This window comes from Lethenteron reissneri, chromosome 43 (assembly GCF_015708825.2).
Source record: "Lethenteron reissneri isolate LAM-NWPU_2019-01 chromosome 43, ASM1570882v1, whole genome shotgun sequence".
NCBI classification, from domain to species: Eukaryota; Metazoa; Chordata; class Hyperoartia; order Petromyzontiformes; family Petromyzontidae; genus Lethenteron; species Lethenteron reissneri.
Window position 1 is genome coordinate 12,609,484 of NC_083821.1, and position 23,268 is coordinate 12,632,751.

The 23,268-nt window shown below is 48.1% G+C and overlaps 1 protein-coding gene across 1 annotated transcript in view; it reads left to right on the forward strand.

Annotated features, from left to right (window-relative positions):
• The window catches only part of PEX3 (peroxisomal biogenesis factor 3), a 69,423-nt gene that overhangs the window by 38,248 nt on the left and 7,907 nt on the right, over window positions 1–23,268 (forward strand). Inside the window, exons 8-11 of the mRNA XM_061569411.1 lie at window positions 805–952; window positions 14,414–14,484; window positions 14,842–14,958; window positions 15,463–15,559. Of these exons, the coding sequence (XP_061425395.1) occupies window positions 805–952; window positions 14,414–14,484; window positions 14,842–14,958; window positions 15,463–15,559 (433 nt within the window). The remainder of the gene's footprint in view (window positions 1–804; window positions 953–14,413; window positions 14,485–14,841; window positions 14,959–15,462; window positions 15,560–23,268) is intronic.

Genomic DNA, 23,268 nt, shown 5'->3' on the forward strand with positions numbered 1-23,268 from the left:
AAAGGCACGCCATGCAAATATATTGCCACCACGAACACCACTGAAGGGGGATGGAGTACCGCCCCTAGAGGGGCTCGGGCAGCACTGTCCAACAGTCAAGGAATGGCACCACGCTCTACGTGCAGTGCCAGCCCCGATAGGATAGGGGGCAAGAGTGCCGGCTTCGGAACGGGGTTGCAGGGGGCCAGGACACTCTGGTTGACCCCAGAGGACACGTGATTGGAGGTGTCTATCAGGGGACCCCCAAAGGGGGGGGGGCTGGGGGGACCACGTGTCCAGTGGAGAACCTCCTCGAGAGTTCTAAAAGGGAGTCGTGGCTAGGGGCGGAGCGAGGCCTGCCACACTGGATAAAATGCCGGGTCCCCAGTGGAACTGGCTGCTGTTGTCTTCATGAAGAAATCTACGTTCTATGCCGGAAGAAGAGTCTCCAACACACGGACCCTGACCCGAGTTGGGGTTCCAGTCCGTTGTAGCTCACTCAGAGTGTTAGAGTAGCTACCTGGTGGTCCACCACCATAGGTTATCTGTTGGTGTTAAGTTAATAAATGTGTTGCCTCCCATAGTAAGCCTGAGTCTCCGTCTGTACCCACTACACAATGACATATCGGAAAGCCTCCGCACAACAGCTGCGCTACATGTGCAGCGTGGCCGCTCGCAGCAGCACCATGGCACACGGAGCCACTTTCTGGATTCATGGCTCGAGTGCTGCCCTGAGAAAAGCTGGACCAGGTAACCCCGTGTGATGTAGGTGCTCGTTGCTTTCCCTGGCTGCATTCAGCAATGGCTCCATGCCGCGCATCCCAGCGTGTCTCTGAGGCAGAGTGTGACGCTGCGCGAGCTGGATGGAATGATCTCGTGCGTGAGGACTCTGGTGGAGGGCGACGGGCGACAGGAGCTCAGCAGCTTTGGGAAGTTCATGCTGGCTCCGGAAGACGACGTACTAGACGGACAGGTTTGCCCCAAAACCCCTTGCTTTCCACAAGGAAACTATTCTCAGTTACTTCTGTAGGGCCTGCTTGTCTCAGTGTGATATAGAAAGTCAAACCAATTACGGACAATTAGTTCCTGAGACCCGTTCTTAAGTCGAATTGTTCCTAAGTCGGAACACAGTAATCTACCGTATTTAAATGCCCACACACACAAACGCTCACTCCCAGCATGAGGCAGACTCAATACATCTCACGGAGGATCGCTCAGCTTAACAAAATAGTGCTGTGGTTCAATTTGCAAGTGAGAGTGCACGTTTTAAGTTAATGTTAAAACAACTAATTTCATGGAAGCTGGTTCATAAGTGTGTGTGTTCATAAGTTGAGCATTCTTAAGTCGAGGACTGCCTGTACAGTGGTCCGGTGTGGTTGGCTTGGAACCTGGTGCAAGGAAATAAATGGGGGCATTGTCCCCTCCCGTCCTAGCCTCAGCACCTGGGCCCTGCGGCCTGTGGGTGGTGCAGTAGCGGTGCCTGCACACTCGGTAGCTATGCCACTGAGAGTTACAGAGCTTCGGGGGGTGCGCTTAAATATTTTGCATGGCAAAATACGTTTCTGGATCTTGGCATCTTCTAGTTGTTATCTCACCATTAGCACGGCTGTGGTAGTGCTTGACAATTTTAGGGTAACTCCACTTTTACCTCTGTGCCACTGTCCCCAAGCCATGTTCCTACCACTCTCTTCCAGATTAAGTAGAAAAATAATACTCTTTGGTTCTTTCAGGTAAAGTCACGTAGGTATAAAATAAAATAGATCTTTTTTGTTTTATTTTATACCTACGTGACTTTACCGAAAGAACCAAAGAGTATGGATCCCTGCAGTCACGAAAGCTTCAAACCAAGATAGAAAAATAATAATCCCTAAATGTCTTATGTAGAAAATAAAACGTGCTACATTTGTGACATGGTGATGTAATGGCTATCCTTCTGAAAAGGGATTATGAATATCATAGATTTGTGAAACTCCAAATATCAATAATCTGCTGCATATCCAAGAGATTTCAGTACAGCAAGTAGTTTTTCTTCAGGGTATGCTGGTTTCCTGACACAAAAGGCGGGAGAAAGGTTCCAACCCCACCAGTTTCCAGGAGGCAACAAGAAATCAAGCGCCTCGTTCAAGAAAGGAGACAGCTTAAGAAACAGTGGAATAAAGCCTCGGAAGTGGAAAAGGAGGGCATAGAGGCACTTCAGGCTGACATCAAAACCCGGTTGGCATCCCTCCGTAGAGCAGAGAACCTACAGAAGCGCAGAAGGAAGAAAGAACAAACTAGAACTCGATTCTATAAAGATCCCTTCAAGTTCCTTAAAAGTCTCTTCACGAAGGAAAAAAGTGGAGTTCTAAAAACAACAAAGAAAGACCTAGAAGAGCACCTGAGAACAACAAACTTTGACTCAAAGCGACATGAACATCTGGCCATCCCATCAGATATCCCACCCATTGAACCCCCGGAACATCATATTGAGACCAGCCCTCCGACATGGAAAGAGGTGGAAAACACAGTTCGAAGGGCAAGAACAGCATCAGCCCCGGGGCCAAATGGAGTCCCGTACAAAGTGTATAAGAACGCACCAGACGTCCTGAGGTTCCTCTGGACGCTTATGAGAACAGCTTGGCAAAAGAAGATAATGCCCAAAGTGTGGCGTAGGGCAGGCGGGGTCCTGATCCCTAAGGAGAAGGATGCAGTGAACATCAGCCAATTCCGCCCAATCTCCTTACTGAATGTCGAGGGTAAAATCTTCTTTAGGATCATTGCCCAGAGGATGGCCGAGTACCTGCAAAGGAATGCGTACGTCGATACATCTGTACAGAAGGCAGGAATATCAGGGTTCTCTGGCTGCTTGGAACATTCCAGCATGATCTGGCACCAGATCCAAATGGCCAAGGTGGAGAAAAGGGACCTCCATGTAGTCTTCCTCGACCTCGCCAATGCATTTGGCTCTGTGCCCCATGAACTCCTGTGGTCTGCCTTCAGATTTTTCCACATACCGGACACCATCACAACCCTGGTGAAGTCGTACTTTCAGGATCTGCAGTTCTGCTTCACCACCTCAGAGTTCACCACCTCATGGCAATGCCTGAATGTAGGTATAATGGCGGGATGTACCATTTCTCCATTGGCATTCATAATGGCAATGGAGGTTATCATCAGATCCTCAAAATGGGTTGCTGGTGGACAGCGAGTCGACTCTGGTTTTCGCCTCCCTCCACTCAGAGCCTACATGGACGACATTACAACATTGACCACCACTGTCCCATGCACCAGGAGACTGCTCAGAAAACTCGAGGAGAACATCAGCTGGGCCCGTATGAAGATTAAACCATCCAAGTCACGCAGCATCTCGATTGTGAAGGGAGTACTCTGTGACCTGAAATTCTTCATCGGAGATGACCAAATCCCAACAGTGTCTGAGCAGCCGGTAAAAAGCCTTGGAAGGTGGTATGATGCAAGCCTGAAGGACAAAGACCAGGTGCAACAGCTGCACAAAGACATCAGTAGTAGCCTACAGTCCATCGACAACACCCAGCTACCTGGAAAGTTAAAGGCCTGGTGTCTGCAGTTTGGTCTTGTTGTATGTGTTGTGATTATGAAATTTTGATGAAAATAATAAAAATTAATAATTTTCCGAAAAATGCGCAAATCGCATTAATTATGATAGTGTGTGTATTAATATGCATGAATTATGATAATGCATGTGATTATATGCATAAATTATGATAATCACGGAGATAATCGTAGTAATTTATGCGGAGGCTTGCGATTATGTTAATGTGTGCAGTTATGATAATTTGCTTTCGTTTATCCAGAGTTATCAATCAGGATAACACGATTATCATAGATTCATTTACCGATTATCCTAGTGTGTGTTATAATATTTTAGGTCTCCATTTTCATATCTCATCGCAGGATACAGCTCTTATGAATAAGATGGTTTTGCATGGACTTGGAAAGAACACTCGATATGCTTCTGTGATAACAATTTTATTCTAACAAGCACGTGACATTCTATCATGCAGGTCAAACATGCGTCAATAATTCATGGGCAAGATTATGCAATTAACTAATATGAACGACAAAAACTTATGCAGTTGCGAAATTATGCAATTATGCAATATGAATAACGAAAACTCTTATGCATTTATGTAACTCGACGGCAGCAACTGCTTTGCACGATCAGTTGATATTGAACGCACCACCTCGAAATGGCAACCCTTTTTTAAACGAAAAGACAGTTTTCTTTTAAAGTCTTATTCGTGTGCGTGCTGTGTGTGCGTTGTCCCCTCGTAATATTAATTGTGTCGTTAGCTTGTGTGGTGTGGGAGGATACGAACAGCTCCTGCTGCTCCCTCGCTCGGCGTGTCGCTCGGCTTTGCTCTCCCTCTCTCTCTCCACTGCTGGATTGAGCGGCGTTGGCACGATGTTCCTTGAAGAAACTTGCTTGCTTGGCGCTTGATGGTTCCGGGGGCTTGGTGCTGCTCGTGCGCTCTCTCTTTCTACTGCTAGATGACGAGTTGGCACGATGCTGTCCTTGAAGATGCTCGGTCGCTCGTGTCGCTCGGTGTCGCTCGGTGGCGCAAGGTGTCGCTCGTTGTCGCTCGATGGCGCGCGGAGGCGCACGGCGGCGCAAGGTGGCGCAAGGTGGCGCACGGTGGCGCAAGGTTGTTGCTCGTTGGCGCTCTTTCAGCGATCTCCGCCTTTCCTGCGGGTTGTTCGCTGGTCGTCACTCTGACGAGGAGCGATGCTTCGTTCGTGGCAGGGTGGACATTGGCGTCTTTGTTGGCTTCACTCGCAACTCTGCGACTCAGGGTAGCGATTCTTCTCAGGTGGTGCAGACCTCGGCTTGTAGCTACGCGTCGCTACTCCGCAAACCTCGTCATTCTGAATGACAGGAGCTTCTTCGTTGGCGGCGACAAGGAGAGATGGAGCCACAGCCCTGGAGATCTGTGATGGGGGCCAGAGCCCCTGTCGATCTGTGGTGGAGCCGAAGATGGGCTCGTAGCCCGGATGATATGTGTGTTGGAGCCGAAGCCCGGACGATATCTCTGTGATGGGGGCCAGAGCCCCTGACGAACTCTGTGATGGGGGCCAGAGCCCCTGACGAACCCTGTGATGGGGGCCAGAGCCCCTGACGATCTGTGATGGAGCCGAAGATGGGCTCGTAGCCCGGATGATATGTGTGTTGGAGCCGAAGCCCGGACGATATGCTTTGTATGGATTTTCCTTCGGTTTATATCGGAAAATTCCACTCGGCTTCCCGAGTTGTTCAAAGGCTGTGTCATAAAACCTTCCTGTGGGGGTGGACCATCTGCGTCCGTGTGTGTGTCCGTCCGTGTGTTTCGCGTGCGTGTTTGTCCGTGTGTTTATTAGCTTTGAAGACACAGCTGTGTGTGTCGTTCTGGAAGAAAGGGGTGGGGGTCTCGTGACGGTGCCACCAAAGTTATCCATTAGCCAGACCGATGATTCGCGTCGAGTTATAAAAAAAACATTCGAATCCATGTTTTGTTACTGAATAATATTTGTCGCGAAAACTTACGCGTTAAGCGAGCTTAATTATTACCTCCCTTGCTCTGGGATCACATCCTTTGTCTCACACAGCTTAAGTTGGTTTGGTTTGGAAGTTGAAATGCAACTTATTTGCTGCTTGGTTCCATCTGCACAGTTATGCCGAAACCGTGTTCACGATGTTTCATCGTGACCCAACCTTTATGGGTGTCATTTCCTGGCTTGGTGCCTGTGTGTGGAGATCCTCTCGGAAAGACAAAGGCGGTCGTGTTGCTCGCTTCCCATGGGTGTTGTGTTTGGTTAATTTTGAGAGCCTTCTCCGCCCTTGATTCCTCTTCTATTTTAATTCCGTACTTATTATTCGACTTCTTGTGATTATTTGATCTGATATCCCGGCTAGGAATTTGTTTTGGAGCGAAATAGATGCCCTAATTATTCTTTGATGCTTCGGCCCGGCCGTGTAGATATTCTTTAAAGGTAAATAATGTCAGTACTTAATTAACAATGATGGGTCGCGATTCTGGTGCAGATTGTCTTTTGGTTTTCAATTGGAGTGAGGATGGATACTGTTTGCTTAATCTTTATGGTTGAGTTGGTAACTTGTGTATTTAACATGGTTCAAAGACCCATCTGTGCTTTTTGTCGTCGATGCTGTTTCTTTGTTAAGAATATAATTATCTCTTCCTCCGTGTCTCCTGGTTCTGCAACCCCCCGCCTGCAATTCCCCCCTCCCTTGTTCCTCTTGTGTGAAATTCGGGGAGTTTATGACCTTGATTACCCTCTTTCATGCCGTCTTTCCTTTGAAATGAGGTATGCGCGCATCTGTGGAAGTGTGGGGGCCTCTGTGGAAGTGTGGGGGCGTGTTCGTTCCCACGTGGCCCCGTGTCTATTAAAAAAACAATATTATATATGATGGCAGAATAAGCCTTAAAAAAAATAATATTAAAAAAAAATAAAAAGGGGGTACATACACAACAGTCCGCCCGTTTGAAAATTATCAGGGGTCGATTTGGCCACTGGCGAATTTTCAAACAAAGTAATGCCCCCTTTTTATGTCATGAATCCCATCAGCCGCCCTTACTCTCGGCGGTTATTTCTTACGACGCGCGTGCACGTATTACCATCTTAACCTGGTTACATCCGAAATAAGCAAAGAAAATAAACAACACGTTAACATCGATATTGCGTTACATCGGTTCTCATACATCATAACTCCGGCGAATATTCATTTTTGTTTTTGTTAAATCCTGGTTACATTTGAATTAAGCAAAGAAAATAACAACCCGTTAACATCGATATTGCGTTACATCGGTTCTCATACATCATAACTCTGACGAACATTCATTTTTGTTTTGTTAAATCCTGGGAAACGCTAGGTAGCGGTTTCGAACGCATTTATGCGTTACCTTCCTCATGTTGCCTGGTTTACCACTTATCACTTTGATAATTTGATCACGGTTTTCGGGTTCGTTTTTGTAGTTTCCTCTTTCACTCTCTCGCGTCGTGGGAGTGTGTGGTGAAAAATTGTGCTGCACGTAACCAGAATTCGCGCACACGACCCATTTTGACACTTGGTTCGTGGCATTCGCTCTCTCTGCGATTACATGCACATTTGCCGAGTCAGTGTGTCGACTTAATTCTGTGCCTCGTAATGTTGCCCTCTTTGTTTTTACGAGTGTGTTAGATTCCAACACCATTCCTGATATGTCATGAACATTCGTCTCCATTTTAGCACTCCGATCCACATACATTTTGGTTTCCCTTGGATATTTTCCATTCAAAGGCTCACGCCTGCGCTCCTCAGGGCGTGTCTCTGTGTTCTCTCTTTGTCTCTGCTGTCTGCTATCCACCGTCCGGTCACACTTCAATTCAGCCCTGTCACTTGCAGCCTGCTCAGGGTTTAACACCTCGGCGGGTGGGGCGCGTGTTGGCCGCTCGCTCGCACTCACTGTGGATGGTTCATCACGTATTTGGACCGCATTCTGTGTTATTCCTCTATTCCCTCCTGGTATAGCCGGTGGAGGAATTGGTCGGAATTGGATCGATTGTGTTTGACCTCCCATCCTGCGATTCTCCTGAATGTTCGCATCCATACCTCCGCGGTCTGTGTAACACCTTCCCGCTAGGTGGTTATCTTCCCATCTCTGTGCGTAATTTGAACCTTGCGTGTGTCGTGGGATGGGGTGTTGATATGGTTCTGCTCTGAACCTCTCCCTCCTGCGATTCTCGTACATTTTTAGCCCAGTATTTCTCCCATTTGGGTGCCAAATTTTTCCTGGATTGTTACCTCGCCATATTTGTGGGTAATTTTGATCTTGTGTGTGTCGTGGCATGGGGTGTTGGTATGGTTCTATTCTGAACCTCCCCCTCCTGCGATTCTCCTGAATGTTCGGCTTTGTGCCGCTCTCATTCTCGTGCCAACCTCTCTCTGGGTTATTTTGCCATGGGTGCGTGCGTTTCTGCTCCGTCTTGCATTGTGGGACTGCTCGGTGATTTTTATTCCTCTCTGAGAGGCTGGGTTCCTCATCCCTCTCCCTGTGTTCTGGATCCGAATTATGATTCTTAGCTCTGTATAACCATGCCATGTACGCCTTGCTCTCTATGCGGCGTAAGGATGCGATTTCTGGATTCAAAACCATTCTCACCCTTCCTGTAATCTCTGGGCTCAAGGATTCAAAAAACATAATTTTGAACATTTTATCTCCTTCGTGGTATTGATTCACATCGCCTGCGTAATACGCTCTTTTAAATTGGACGAGGTAGTCACGTGGATCTTGGTCCATGCCCTGGGTCATCGATTTTACAGCATAAAACCCCTCAGTGAGTGTCGAATATTCTCCAAACTTCCGAATCACTGCCAGGCTCAATTGTTTAAAATCATTTCTAACCTTGTGTGGTAGTGACTTTACCCATGGAATAGATTCTTTATGTAAGGTCCGTTTCAACAAACTCGCTTTTTCATCCCGTCTCCTCAGCCCTCTAATCATTGCCTCCTCTTCTACGGTTGCGATATGTGTGTGGATATCCATAGTCTTATTGTGGGGGTCAAAATCGGGAATTCTGACTAGAGCCTTGTCCATCAATTTAAGGGTTTTACTGGTGAATAGGTATTCCGAAAGTTGATTGCCGACAGCGTCATCATCAAACAAGTTATCATCAGGCAATCTGTCACTTTGGTCTGTGCTGTGTCGCTTGTGTTTAAGTGGTGTGCATTTTCTGTGTGCGCGCCCAGTGCCGTGTCGCTCGTGTTGCCATTTCCCTTCAGTTTTTGCCTCTGCCCTTAGTGTACCATGTCCTGGCGATTTTACTTTAACATTTTTCCTCCCTCTATCTGTGAAGTTGTCAGTCTCACATGTTTTTGTTTGCATATGTATCTCTCCATCCCTTCTCTCGAATTGTGAGGGTTTCCCTTTGTCAAGGATTTTTTGTTCGATATCCATAATTTTTGTGCGATCAATCCTTGGACTCTGTCCACGTACCCAAGAGTGTGATTTAATGTCACTTCCATATTTATTCTGTGGATCCACGTCTGTGAGTTTCGCTGGTGTCGCGAGCACTGATTTCTCTCCCGTTTCCTTTCCAAATTTTCCCTCATTCCACAATCCCTGTCTGTATGCCTGTGTGAGAAGGAATGAGTCCTGTCCTGCCTTCTCTGCAGTTTTTGCATCGTGTTCGCCTTCGTTACCTTTTATCCAGTCAATTAGTTTCCCCCGAGGTGTGTTCGTGTTATCGATACAGCTCCCTTCCCATATGTCTCTCTGACTGTACTGCTTTGTAACAGATTGGTCGGTACGTTTAAATACGAGCTCCCCGCATCCCGTAACCCATTCAAAAATTATTCTCAATCCTAGCATCTTAGGTATGGCGGAAGTTACTTTGACATTTCTTTTCAGAGTGCATATAAAACAATTATCTCACAGAGTGTAGTCAATTTGACTCGAGCTATCTGTTATTTTCCGATTCAGAGTGCGTACCTCTAACACCATTTATCAGAGGATGCAATTGGTTTGATACGATATTATCTTAATTCCACTGTCTCTGTTTTAACCTGCTATTCTGGGTTTTAACCTTAGAGGGCGTTTTTTAGTTTTCCGCCCGTTCACAATCACCATGCAATGTTCGATCCTGATATTCTGGTTAACACGAAGTGATTCATTCCATCATCCATGCAAAACACTGTCTGCGAGAGATCCCGGACGAGCCCCCATTATGTTGTATGTGTTGTGATTATGAAATTTTGATGAAAATAATAAAAATTAATAATTTTCCGAAAAATGCGCAAATCGCATTAATTATGATAGTGTGTGTATTAATATGCATGAATTATGATAATGCGTGTGATTATATGCATAAATTATGATAATCACGGAGATAATCGTAGTAATTTATGCGGAGGCTTGCGATTATGTTAATGTGTGCAGTTATGATAATTTGCTTTCGTTTATCCAGAGTTATCAATCAGGATAACACGATTATCATAGATTCATTTACCGATTATCCTAGTGTGTGTTATAATATTTTAGGTCTCCATTTTCATATCTCATCGCAGGATACAGCTCTTATGAATAAGATGGTTTTGCATGGACTTGGAAAGAACACTCGATATGCTTCTGTGATAACAATTTTATTCTAACAAGCACGTGACATTCTATCATGCAGGTCAAACATGCGTCAATAATTCATGGGCAAGATTATGCAATTAACTAATATGAACGACAAAAACTTATGCAGTTGCGAAATTATGCAATTATGCAATATGAATAACGAAAACTCTTATGCATTTATGTAACTCGACGGCAGCAACTGCTTTGCACGATCAGTTGATATTGAACGCACCACCTCGAAATGGCAACCCTTTTTTAAACGAAAAGACAGTTTTCTTTTAAAGTCTTATTCGTGTGCGTGCTGTGTGTGCGTTGTCCCCTCGTAATATTAATTGTGTCGTTAGCTTGTGTGGTGTGGGAGGATACGAACAGCTCCTGCTGCTCCCTCGCTCGGCGTGTCGCTCGGCTTTGCTCTCCCTCTCTCTCTCCACTGCTGGATTGAGCGGCGTTGGCACGATGTTCCTTGAAGAAACTTGCTTGCTTGGCGCTTGATGGTTCCGGGGGCTTGGTGCTGCTCGTGCGCTCTCTCTTTCTACTGCTAGATGACGAGTTGGCACGATGCTGTCCTTGAAGATGCTCGGTCGCTCGTGTCGCTCGGTGTCGCTCGGTGGCGCAAGGTGTCGCTCGTTGTCGCTCGATGGCGCGCGGAGGCGCACGGCGGCGCAAGGTGGCGCAAGGTGGCGCACGGTGGCGCAAGGTTGTTGCTCGTTGGCGCTCTTTCAGCGATCTCCGCCTTTCCTGCGGGTTGTTCGCTGGTCGTCACTCTGACGAGGAGCGATGCTTCGTTCGTGGCAGGGTGGACGTTGGCGTCTTTGTTGGCTTCACTCGCAACTCTGCGACTCAGGGTAGCGATTCTTCTCAGGTGGTGCAGACCTCGGCTTGTAGCTACGCGTCGCTACTCCGCAAACCTCGTCATTCTGAATGACAGGAGCTTCTTCGTTGGCGGCGACAAGGAGAGATGGAGCCACAGCCCTGGAGATCTGTGATGGGGGCCAGAGCCCCTGTCGATCTGTGGTGGAGCCGAAGATGGGCTCGTAGCCCGGATGATATGTGTGTTGGAGCCGAAGCCCGGACGATATCTCTGTGATGGGGGCCAGAGCCCCTGACGAACTCTGTGATGGGGGCCAGAGCCCCTGACGAACCCTGTGATGGGGGCCAGAGCCCCTGACGATCTGTGATGGAGCCGAAGATGGGCTCGTAGCCCGGATGATATGTGTGTTGGAGCCGAAGCCCGGACGATATGCTTTGTATGGATTTTCCTTCGGTTTATATCGGAAAATTCCACTCGGCTTCCCGAGTTGTTCAAAGGCTGTGTCATAAAACCTTCCTGTGGGGGTGGACCATCTGCGTCCGTGTGTGTGTCCGTCCGTGTGTTTCGCGTGCGTGTTTGTCCGTGTGTTTATTAGCTTTGAAGACACAGCTGTGTGTGTCGTTCTGGAAGAAAGGGGTGGGGGTCTCGTGACGGTGCCACCAAAGTTATCCATTAGCCAGACCGATGATTCGCGTCGAGTTATAAAAAAAACATTCGAATCCATGTTTTGTTACTGAATAATATTTGTCGCGAAAACTTACGCGTTAAGCGAGCTTAATTATTACCTCCCTTGCTCTGGGATCACATCCTTTGTCTCACACAGCTTAAGTTGGTTTGGTTTGGAAGTTGAAATGCAACTTATTTGCTGCTTGGTTCCATCTGCACAGTTATGCCGAAACCGTGTTCACGATGTTTCATCGTGACCCAACCTTTATGGGTGTCATTTCCTGGCTTGGTGCCTGTGTGTGGAGATCCTCTCGGAAAGACAAAGGCGGTCGTGTTGCTCGCTTCCCATGGGTGTTGTGTTTGGTTAATTTTGAGAGCCTTCTCCGCCCTTGATTCCTCTTCTATTTTAATTCCGTACTTATTATTCGACTTCTTGTGATTATTTGATCTGATATCCCGGCTAGGAATTTGTTTTGGAGCGAAATAGATGCCCTAATTATTCTTTGATGCTTCGGCCCGGCCGTGTAGATATTCTTTAAAGGTAAATAATGTCAGTACTTAATTAACAATGATGGGTCGCGATTCTGGTGCAGATTGTCTTTTGGTTTTCAATTGGAGTGAGGATGGATACTGTTTGCTTAATCTTTATGGTTGAGTTGGTAACTTGTGTATTTAACATGGTTCAAAGACCCATCTGTGCTTTTTGTCGTCGATGCTGTTTCTTTGTTAAGAATATAATTATCTCTTCCTCCGTGTCTCCTGGTTCTGCAACCCCCCGCCTGCAATTCCCCCCTCCCTTGTTCCTCTTGTGTGAAATTCGGGGAGTTTATGACCTTGATTACCCTCTTTCATGCCGTCTTTCCTTTGAAATGAGGTATGCGCGCATCTGTGGAAGTGTGGGGGCCTCTGTGGAAGTGTGGGGGCGTGTTCGTTCCCACGTGGCCCCGTGTCTATTAAAAAAAACAATATTATATATGATGGCAGAATAAGCCTTAAAAAAAATAATATTAAAAAAAAATAAAAAGGGGGTACATACACAACAGTCTCCTACCCCGGGTGTTGTGGCCCCTAGCAGTGTATGAGGTTCCAATCTCAACAGTGGAGAAGATGGAAAGAGGAGCCACGAACTACTTAAAGAAGTGGCTCGGAGTTCCACGATGCCTTACCACCATAGGCCTCTATGGAGATGATGTCCTCAAGCTGCCCCTCACCAGTCTAACCGAGGAATTCAAGTGTGCAAAAACCAGGCTCCAGATGACACTGAATGAATCTCGAGACCCAGTGGTGAGCAACAACGCGCCGACCTTGGCAACTGGGCGCAAATGGAGGCCAGGAAAAGCAGTCCAGAAGGCAACAACAGCCCACAGACATGCTGACATTGTGGGTCATGTTCAGCAAGGGAGAGGAGGCCTTGGGCTAACTAGCCGTGCTGCTTGGAGTAAGGCCACTGCACCAGAGCGGCGGAAGATGGTAGTGCAGGAAGTACGCCATCAGGAGGAGGCTGCAAGGTGGGCCAAGGCAGTCTCTCTTGCCAAACAAGGACAGTGGACTCGATGGGACAGTGTGGAGAAGAGGAAGATCAGCTGGAAGGATCTGTGGGCCACGGAAGCGAGGCGGTTGAGCTTCTCCATCAGAGCAACATATGACATCCTTCCAACACCAGTTAATCTTCACCAATGGTATGGTGAAGATCCGGACTGTGCCCTCTGTTCCATGCCAGCCAACCTCAGGCACATTCTCACAGGGTGTAAAACAAGCCTCACCCAAGGACGCTACACTTGGCGTCACAACCAAGTCCTTAAAAACCTTGCGTCCGCCCTGGAGGACAAGCGAGCTGCCACCAACTCCCTACCACCCCCAGCAGCATCACACCCCTTACGGACGACCTTTGTCCGCGAAGGGGCTAAACCACCGAAGAGCGGCTCTACACCAATAGAGCGAGACCAGCTGCGCTTGGCCCGCGACTGGAAAATGCTAGCTGACATTGGCCGGCAACTTGTGTTTCCTCCGGAGATCGCAACCACCACCCTAAGACCTGACGTGGTGCTCTGGTCCCGTTCGCTCAAGAAGGTCTTCATCATTGAGCTCACAGTACCCTGGGAGGACTCAGTAGATGAGGCTTATGAGCGAAAACATCTGCGCTATGCTGATCTAGCTGCCGAAGCACGGCATCATGGCTGGAACACAGAAGTCCGACCAGTGGAGGTGGGCTGCAGAGGTTTTGTGGCAACATCTACAACCAGACTGCTTAGAGACCTGGGAATTAAGGGCCAGAGCCAGCGTTCGGCAATCAAAGCTGTATCGGAGGCGGCAGAAGGCAGCAGTCAGTGGCTCTGGATGAAGAGGAAAGACCCCAGCTGGGCCCCAAAGTGAGAGGGCCAGGAGGTATGCAGTCAACAATGCTTGACTCAGGGAGGAGGACGCCCCTGCCATGCATAGTCCCATGGGATGTTGGCTACCAACAACAAGGCAACTCCTATGACTAATTGGGAATGGGACGCAAGCGTAGGATTGATCACCCTGTCGCTGGCCGCCTTTGGGGAGGGTGTATAGTATGAAAGGCCGAAACACCCTAGGAACCAAAGGGTCGCTACTGACGATGCGCTCCCCAAATTTCACCAGGCTCACTGTTCATGAACTCTTGGAAGTGCTTGCACAAAGGATAGTAACATCTCATCCTGTGTTCTTTGGAATCTTAGCCTTTCCTTGGCAAATGTTATTATATACGTACATTACAAAAAACACGGTGACGATTGTTTTTGAATATAACATGACATTGATCACGTGTGGAGATGACGATAATGATGCTGACAAAGATTATATCTAGGCATTCGTTACTGTGCAGGTGTGTGGCTCCAGGGAGGAAGAGCTGACTGCCCAGAAGATGCTGAGTGAGACGAGGGACATGATGGACAGGTAATAGTGTGGGGACCTGAGGGAGATGAGGGACATGATGTACGTATGTATATTGAACTTTCGCACCGTACGTAGCCAACCGTGCTCATCGGAGGTGTGAGGGAATGACAACAACCTAAACACAAAAATAAGTTCTAAAGAAATTCGTTTTCAATCTATATTTAAAAGTGCATAGCTCCAATGGCTTTCTAATATCGGAAAGAAGAACTTTCCTTCAGCAAGGTATTGTGGTTAATTTGTGGCAAGAACTTTGTGTATTGGACCTGAGTGAGACGAGGGATGTGATGGACAGGTAACGGCTATTGAGCGACCATGCAAACTTAGCCGTGCTTCCCCACTTCCCCTCTGCGTACACAGCATGGATTTCTGGACCGTGCTACGTGCATGTCTGGACCGAGGCTTTTTGCGTCTCATTGATGGAGCAGCGGAGTCTTTTCGGCAGGATCAGATTACCGGAGGGCGGAACATGATGGGGTACGTTCCACCACCTCCATAATCTTTCCGAATTCAGGTGTGGGAATCGAACCATTGATGCTGATCAAGCTGATTCAGTGGCAAGTAGGCAGAACAGAAACAGCCATCTTCACTCTCTCTACATGTCATTCACAGTGTGCTGCTTGGTGGCTGTGGCACTTAGAGCATTGGGTTGTTCCTAAGTCTGTGGATGCCATTGGTATGAGTGATGCTGTAATGAAAAAATCACTGTTACCATTCTGTGTGGGTACCATTTGCCATTAGGAGGCTCTTCTTACTTTTACTAGTTGCACACAACTACGGAAGGATCTGATGACATGCGGTTACATTAACGTGGTGGCCACAGTGAATATTTACTTGAGCGTTGTTATGTTTGCAAAAAAAGTCACAGATAATTACTTTGTGAAAATAGTGTGTAAAGTAAAACCGTATACAAATAGTAATGGCAATGCCTTGTACTCGGATTATCTTTATCGCTCGTCATATTTGTACTTTTGTGCGAAGCATCTCGGCAGAGTGGCTCCCTCTCGCAAAGGTCATCCCCATCCTTGATGGCCAGAGTCACGTTGTCTGCAGCGACGCGCCCAACCACTTCGTGCAGGTCAGTGGACGTACGATTCAGTCGGGGGCTGATTGCAGGTAGGGCCCATTGAACTAAGATGCTCTTTTTCAGTGGCAACCGGGTCAAAGCGGCAATCAAGTTACATGGCTTGGGAATATTTACAGGGACTACACATAATGGCTGGTACGGCGGTAGCTGTAACGTTATGCCTTGTATAACGTAAAAACACATTTAATTAATCTGGTAACTTTACAGACTTTAAGGAGTTCTCAGTATGCCCTAGTGCTTGTTCTTATATGCTATCCATATGAATATTCAGTTTTATTTATTTGGTATAGCCCTGTGAGCCATTCGGCTCTTGAATCGGGTGCAACCGCAACAAACAAAAACATGAACAGAAAAATCCAGGAAAAAACAGCAAAGTCTTCCAGAAAAAGCACCATATATCAATGCTGTGTGCAAAAATCCCAGTGGGATGCAAGTCAAACAATAACAACCATAAGACAATTTGGATTAAAGTTATCAGTCTAACTCTGTACTACAACAAACAAATATGGCTAAACCAAAACGTTTTAGAAATCACCAAAATAAAGCTATAAAAGCAATGTAACAGTGATCATAGGAACTGTGATTGAAATTTTACAATAAACGATATATATAACATGTACTACCAAACTTTTCAGCCATAGCTGGCTGCATGAGTCACTCCATAACAGCAGGAGTATCAGTAGGAGTATCACCTTTAAGATCAGCACACTATAATCAAAACACAAGATCATACTTTGCAGCGGTCATCCGGAGCGAAACATTTGATTTCAGGCAACTGAATAGCAGTGGCAGCTAGGGGTGTACAACTCCTCTAGAGCAGTTTTGAGTGAAGATCTCACAGGTAGTGATCCAAGTTGCAGTTTATTGGCTATAGCATTCCAGACCCTGGGGGCATCAATAGCAAAGGTCCTTCCTCCAGTATTTATACGGCAATAAGGAATGTGAAGCTGGTAAATGAGCGAAGACCTTAGGTCACATTTGTTCTTCGAAACAGAGAGGAGATCCAGCAGGTAGTCTGCAGATTTTTTTGTAAGTACATCGTGAATAAATAAGATCTGATGCACAAGCTGTCGAACATTAAGAGATGTTAAGTTTGACCCAATGTAGAGATCACAGTGGTGGGTCCTATATGGACAGTTCAATGCAAATCTTAAGGCCGAGTGATAAATTGAGTCAAGCTTCTTCAGTACAGTACTAGGGGCTGATTTATATACGATGTCACAGTAATCAAGTAGAGGCAGTATGGTAGCTTTTATCAATTCCAAACGGAACATAGGGGGGAAACAGCGCTTGTCTTTTTACCAATATAATCAATATGATCTTCACAATTCAGTTTTGAATCAAGGATGACCCCAAGATACTTATAGATCTTGACTTGCTCTATTTGAGCACACCTGACATACATATGCATAACATGTCGCATCAGACCTCTATGTATATGTAATGCGAGCATAAATGGGGTGGTTGCTGGCCTCCGCGCCAATCACAAGGCCCGGAGCATTGGGGGGCGGAGCCTGGTCGGCGGAGCGTGTGGGAGGAGCCACTGCTCACCTCGGCTCCAATGGGAGACGAGGTGAACGGGGGGCGGAGATGGGGGCAGTACGGGAAGGAGGAGTCAGGGTCACGTGATGGGAAGGATATAGGGAGAGAGCCGGAAGAGATCGAGGAGTTGGAACGGAGCGAGAATAGGGGAAGCCACGCTTGGCAGTGCGGAAGGAGCGGCGCCATCTGCCACGTGGTCGAAGACCTACGCACACCGTCGGCCAGCGGTGTGCGTGGGGTAGACGGGGCTAGCGGTGTGTGAGGGGCTAGCAGAGTGTGCGGGGCACACGTGGCTAGTGAGTGACTAGCGGAGTGTGCGGGGCACACGGAGCGAGCAGTGTGGCTGGCGGCGTGTGCGGGGCACACGGAGAGAGGAGCGGCCACCAGCGAGTGCGGGCCACACGGAGCGTGCGCGGGGCGCGCGGCGGAGGCGGCGCGGGTCCGGCCGAGGACCAGCGGAGTGCGATACGAAGAACCTAAATAAACGACAACGGAGACCAAGATAGCCTGACAGAGTCGTTTATTACATTTGAAGTATTTGAATTGACGGCAGGAACTTCTTGACGGGTAACACACTTGTATTAAATCTTGACGTGTCACAATACAACGGGTGGTCTCTATCCTTTGGACTATACACTCCACTTAACTCGTGTAGACTCTATGCTTCTGGCTACACACAATACACTTGACTCGTGTAGACTCTATGCCTCTGGCTACACACAACACACTTGACTCGTGTAGACCCTATGCCTCTGGCTACACACAATGCATTCGGCTCGTGTAGACTCTATGCCTATGGCTACACACAATACACTCGCCTCTGGGTTACACAGAGTCCCGGTCCCGTTAGGACAGCGGGACTAGGTACCGCAGGGCCCTATGTCTTCATCCCCGTCTTCATTCTTCGCTGGTTACATACTGCCCTTACGCCTGTGTGTATCCCCTTTTATAGCCCCTGCTCACGAGAGACGGAGCTGATGCGGACGTCGACGTGAGCATCGCTCCTTAGTGAACCAATCACGACGCACTCTCTCTACGATCCGTTTTCCCCAGCGCGTGTTAACACTACTCCACCAATCACACCGCGCTGCCACCCGGTCACTCCCTCTCAGCGCGTCACCGGCCCACAGCCAATCAGTACCCCGTAACCCACGACCCCGCGCTGACCCCTGAACCTCCACCGTCAGCGCGTGTCACCACATACACAGCCAATCATTACGCGCTGGCATACGATCCCTAATCCCAGCGCGTATCACCACTACACATATATACATGAGCGTGTTCCATCTCATTAGCCAGCACATTACATAGGAAGGGAGAGTTTACAGGGGCTGTTTAGCTCAACAGCAGGGAATGTTATAAACATGACTTTAAATAATAAGAACCAGAACTATGTACAATGGAAAAACAGTGAGCAATCCAAAATAACCACGTTACGCATAACACTCATAATAGGAGCTCTCACATGGCATTTATATTTTTCTTTTTTATTAATAGTCTTTCTGTAAATGGCATTCCCAAGTTCTGGTCACATATGGCTTTAACTAATGGCTTTGACAAGTGTAGCAGAAGTAATCATCAAGCAATGCCGTCAATACATATAAAGTAGACAGGGTCGGACTACTGAGATTAGTGATCAATTCATTCCAGAATTAGGTGCCGCAATTAAGAAAGCCCATGACTCATTGCATTCCAAAAATGTTTAATGATGGACAGAAAACTATCTGAGCTTTGTCTTGAATGTAAAAGGTTGACTTTAGAAGCCACCAGCAAGTTTGAGAGATACTGAGCAGACTGAGATTTGATTACGGGCAGTCCTCGACTTCTGTTCCTGAGGCCCATTTGTAAAGTGAACAGTCCGTAAGTCGGAACACAACAATGTACTGTATTTAAATGCATATAGGTCAGTGTTATGGTTAAAAAAGGGAAGCATTGTTAAACTCTTAAATAAGAATAAATATTGCACATTTTCATGTAATGCTGTAATAAATAGGGTATAGTAAGTTTGACACGTAGGTTTTCACGACCAAAATTATCCAGAGATTTTTTTGGGGGTAGATCAGGTAAATATAAATGTATAAAACTAAAATTGGAGCATTTCTCCACAATTATGGCCTTCATCACTGGAGTTGGTCGTGAGCAGGAATCCAACTGGGGTTGCCGGGCTGGTAGTGTAGTGCGTTAACCGCTACTGCTACCTACACACATGTTGCACGCACAAAACAACAAATGCCATTCGCTACTAAGTAGTGGTGACATCACCACGGCACTTGTGCCAGGCTATGTGTGCTTTAAGGCCGCGTGAAGTATCAAATGCCCGCTGGCAGGAGGTCACGGGACAGATCCAGGTACCATTGGTTGGCTGACTGAGATGACTGGCAGATGCACCACCTCTGTCCCCTACTGTGCCACCTTGCTGTATTTTAGCTGCCTGGAATTTTACTCGTTGTGAGCGTCCGCTCCTCTGCCCTCCATTGTATTAGAAGGAAACTGCCTCCAACTGCCCAATAGCATCTTTCACAAGCCTCCTCCACAGAGGCTAATCTTCACACCGCTGGTACCAGTCATTGTTAAGTCCACTCAGCTCCATGTCCTCCCTTACCACATTCCATTAGTTTTCCAGCCCGTGTTGCATCTGTGTTGTGCCCGTTTAGCCCCCTCTATCCGGCCAAACAGAAGCTGCTTGGGCATGCTGTGGCTAGGTATGTGGGCTACATGACCCAGCCAGCGCAGCCATGCCTGCACACACGCACACAAAGATAAAGACCCCCATATATATTCTTAACAGACTGTTATGGCAAGTGCTTTTAGCGAGAACCTACACACCCACCACACACACTCTTTCATTACATCTCGCGGAGGATTGCTCCGCTGATGTTTAATGAAAAATAATCTGATGGAATCTGGTTTGTAAGTGCGGATGTCCATAAGTCAGGTGTTCGCAAGTCGTGGACTGTCTGTACTTTTCAAATGAATATAGCCCAATGAATATTTCAGCGCACCTCCAAATAGTTCAAGTTAGCCGCGAGATATATATATCATAGTGGTGTGTTCTGTAGAAGAGGTGACTAGGGAAAATCTCAGAGCAGAGTGGTATAAAGAATGTAGCTTCAATCTTGATTTGAAGCTTTCGTGACTGCAGGAATTCATACTCTTTGGTTCTTTCGGTAAAGTCACGTAGGTATAAAATCAAACAAAATAGATCTATTTTATTTTATACCTACGTGACTTTACCGAAAGAACCAAAGAGTATTAGTTTCGGGCGCAACACAAGTGTCCATCATTAGGTGGGAAAGCATGGTCTGCTGCTGAGGCAGACTGTTTTAAAAGGTTTGAAATGGGTGTAGCTCAAGGGTCATGAGCTACACCCATTTCAAACCTTTTATGCTTTCCCACCTGATGATGGACGCTTGTGTTGCGCCCGCAACGTCGTGATTAATTTCATACCTACGTGACTTTACCAAAATAACCAAAGAGGATGTAGCTTATTGATGACAGTTGTAGATTCCAACCTGTTAGCTACGTCACAATCATCAAGGAGTGGAAGGACGGTAGTGACTTTAATCATATCCAAACGAATTTGTATTGGGCAACAATATTTGTGTCTGTGAGATAACCAATTTCCATTTTCTTGGTTCTTTCGGTAAAGTCACGTAGAAGGGAAATAATAAAATAATACAAATATAAAACAATAAAAATTCTCACGACGTTTCGACTACAACACAACTCTGAATCCTTGCAGTCACGAAAGTTTTAAATCAACAATTTACATTTGTTCAACATGGAATCTGAATGAGAGTGCTGAATTGATTACAAACTTTCTGTCTGCATTGTAATGGGATTTGGTGTAGACAAAGCATGGGGAGAGAGGCCCGGGGGACATCGGGGTTCATGTGGTCAGGCAGTGGAGCCTTCTCGAGGGTTCGAGAAGGGGGGCGTGGCCAGGGCGTGGTTGGCCACGCCGCAGTGGCTTATAAGTGGGCTCAGCGCGCAGAGCGGGGCTGTTGGTGCCTGGGATGAAGCCGTTGTATGAAGACTCTGAAGACACAAGCCTCCAGTCATTATGGCCAAGCAGTAGTCTCCTGACTTTTCCACGCCAAGTAGTACCGAGTGTTAGTGAGAGTAGGATGGTGGTCACCACCTTACGTATAGAGTGTGTTGTTGCAGTTGTGTTGCAGTTGTGTTAAATAAATAGTGTTGCCTCCACACGAGTGTGTGCGCCTCTGTCGAACCATAACATTTGGTGACAGAAGTGGCAAATTGTCAGTTAGACTTAGCTACAGCGAGGCGAAATGCTCACGTCGTAGGCAACCTGCCAAGAATTTCTCGGGAGAAGAGGACAACGGAGACTTCATCCCTCCAACTGCCCCAGGGATGGCGACCCCGGAGAGTCCTGCCGAGGCTTCGCTGCCGGCGGAACAGCGTTGTGCGGCTGAGGCAGCAGATTCGATTCATCGCCGGCCGACGCCTGTCGGACGGCCAGCGCCTGCCTCGCTGAGTTGCTGGGCGCTGCGGCGAGTTGGTCGCCAAACTCGACAGCGGGGAGCTGTCGCCGGAGAAGATTGCCCCGGCGCCACATGGTGTTAACATCGTTGCTACTGCCGTCCAAGCGCGTGACTCTCTCGCCACGCCGCCTGAACTTGCGCCACCCGTTTTGGCGGGAACGCACGGCGAGGGAGCCGCCATTTTGGCAGGGACGCGCGGCGGGGAGGCCGCCATTTTCTCCCATCCGCCGAGCACGCCGCAGGACGTTCCAGCGCTGCATCGCCAGCTCCCATTTGTCCACGAATTCACAGCTGCCGGCAGGGATTGGGAGATGTTCAAACGTCGTTTCACCACAAGCTGCATGTTGGCGGGGTGTACGGAGGAAAAAGCTTTGAAAGCGCTCCCCACCTCTCTTGACGACGATGCCTTGGCGGCATTCTATGCCATCCTGCCCGCGCAGCGGTCCACGCTATTGCAAGCGTTCAAGGCAATGGCTGCAGTCTACGATCCGCCGTCCTGTGTACGCAACAGATTTGTGGAACGACGGCGTGGGGATACCGAGACACCCCTCACCTTTCGAAGTGCTTTGCTGTCCCTGGCGCAGGCGGCGTATCCAAAAATGGAAGCGGCAGGAATTGACTGTTGGGGTTGGAAAAGGAGCTTAACATCACCTTACCTGCCATCGTTCCTCGTCATCGCTCGATGTATACAGACTCACCTGAGGTTGAAGAAACGGTCGGGGCTGGTGGCATGCGCCGCATCTGCGGGCTTGTGCGAGGAGTCAGAAGAGGATGAACACGTCCCAGTTTGCGTGGCTGTCGATGGCGGTGGAGGCCGGAGACGTGATACGGAGCGGCAAGGGAGACAACACCATCCACAAGGGACCCTCCCTCGGCCGAGCTCCAGCCGCGCCGATTACTACAACTGTGGGCTGCCGGGACTCGTCGCCTCGGGGTGCCGTGCTGCACGTCGAAGACGCTTCGCCCCACCGTCATCGTCATCCCGGCTGCCACCGACTGCAAAAGGGCCCCAGGCGAGTCGCGGTGCACCACACACTCGGCCCTCGGTTCCACCTCACCCATCTCATGCTCTGATAGATCCGTTCACGTTGGGTCGCGGCGCGTGAGGCGTCGTTTGCATTGGGTGAGGGTTCGCTGCTCGGGCCAGATCAGTGGTCCCAATTAGCCCAGCAGGTTGTTGCCGCGACCGCCGGCTCGTCCGCGGTCGTGGGTACTATGCAAGATGTTGAGGGTGCGGGTCTTCATCGACGCGGGTGCTTCCGTCACCATAATTTCCTAATTGATTTTCAACATTTTTCTGCAGGAGTGTCGTTCTTTGTGCCCTGTTTCCGTTCCGTACTTCGCCTCTCACGGGGGATCGTTGGGAATTTTGGGACATAGATGCTGAGGTGTGCATTGGGGACATTGCTTTGGAAGGGCCCGTATTGGTTTCTGATTCATTGGCGGCGCCGTGTTTGTTTAGGCACAGACTTCCTTGGGAAGATACCCCTTAAAATTCTTACGGATCAGAGGTGTTTGGAACTAGCCTCTGGGAGGCAAATCGCATTTTTATCATCTCCCACCAAAATGCGCAAGGTGGACGCGTCTGTTCAGGCACTTGTTACCCACACGGTCACGATTCCCCCCGGGGAAAATATGCTCGGTTCCCTGCGG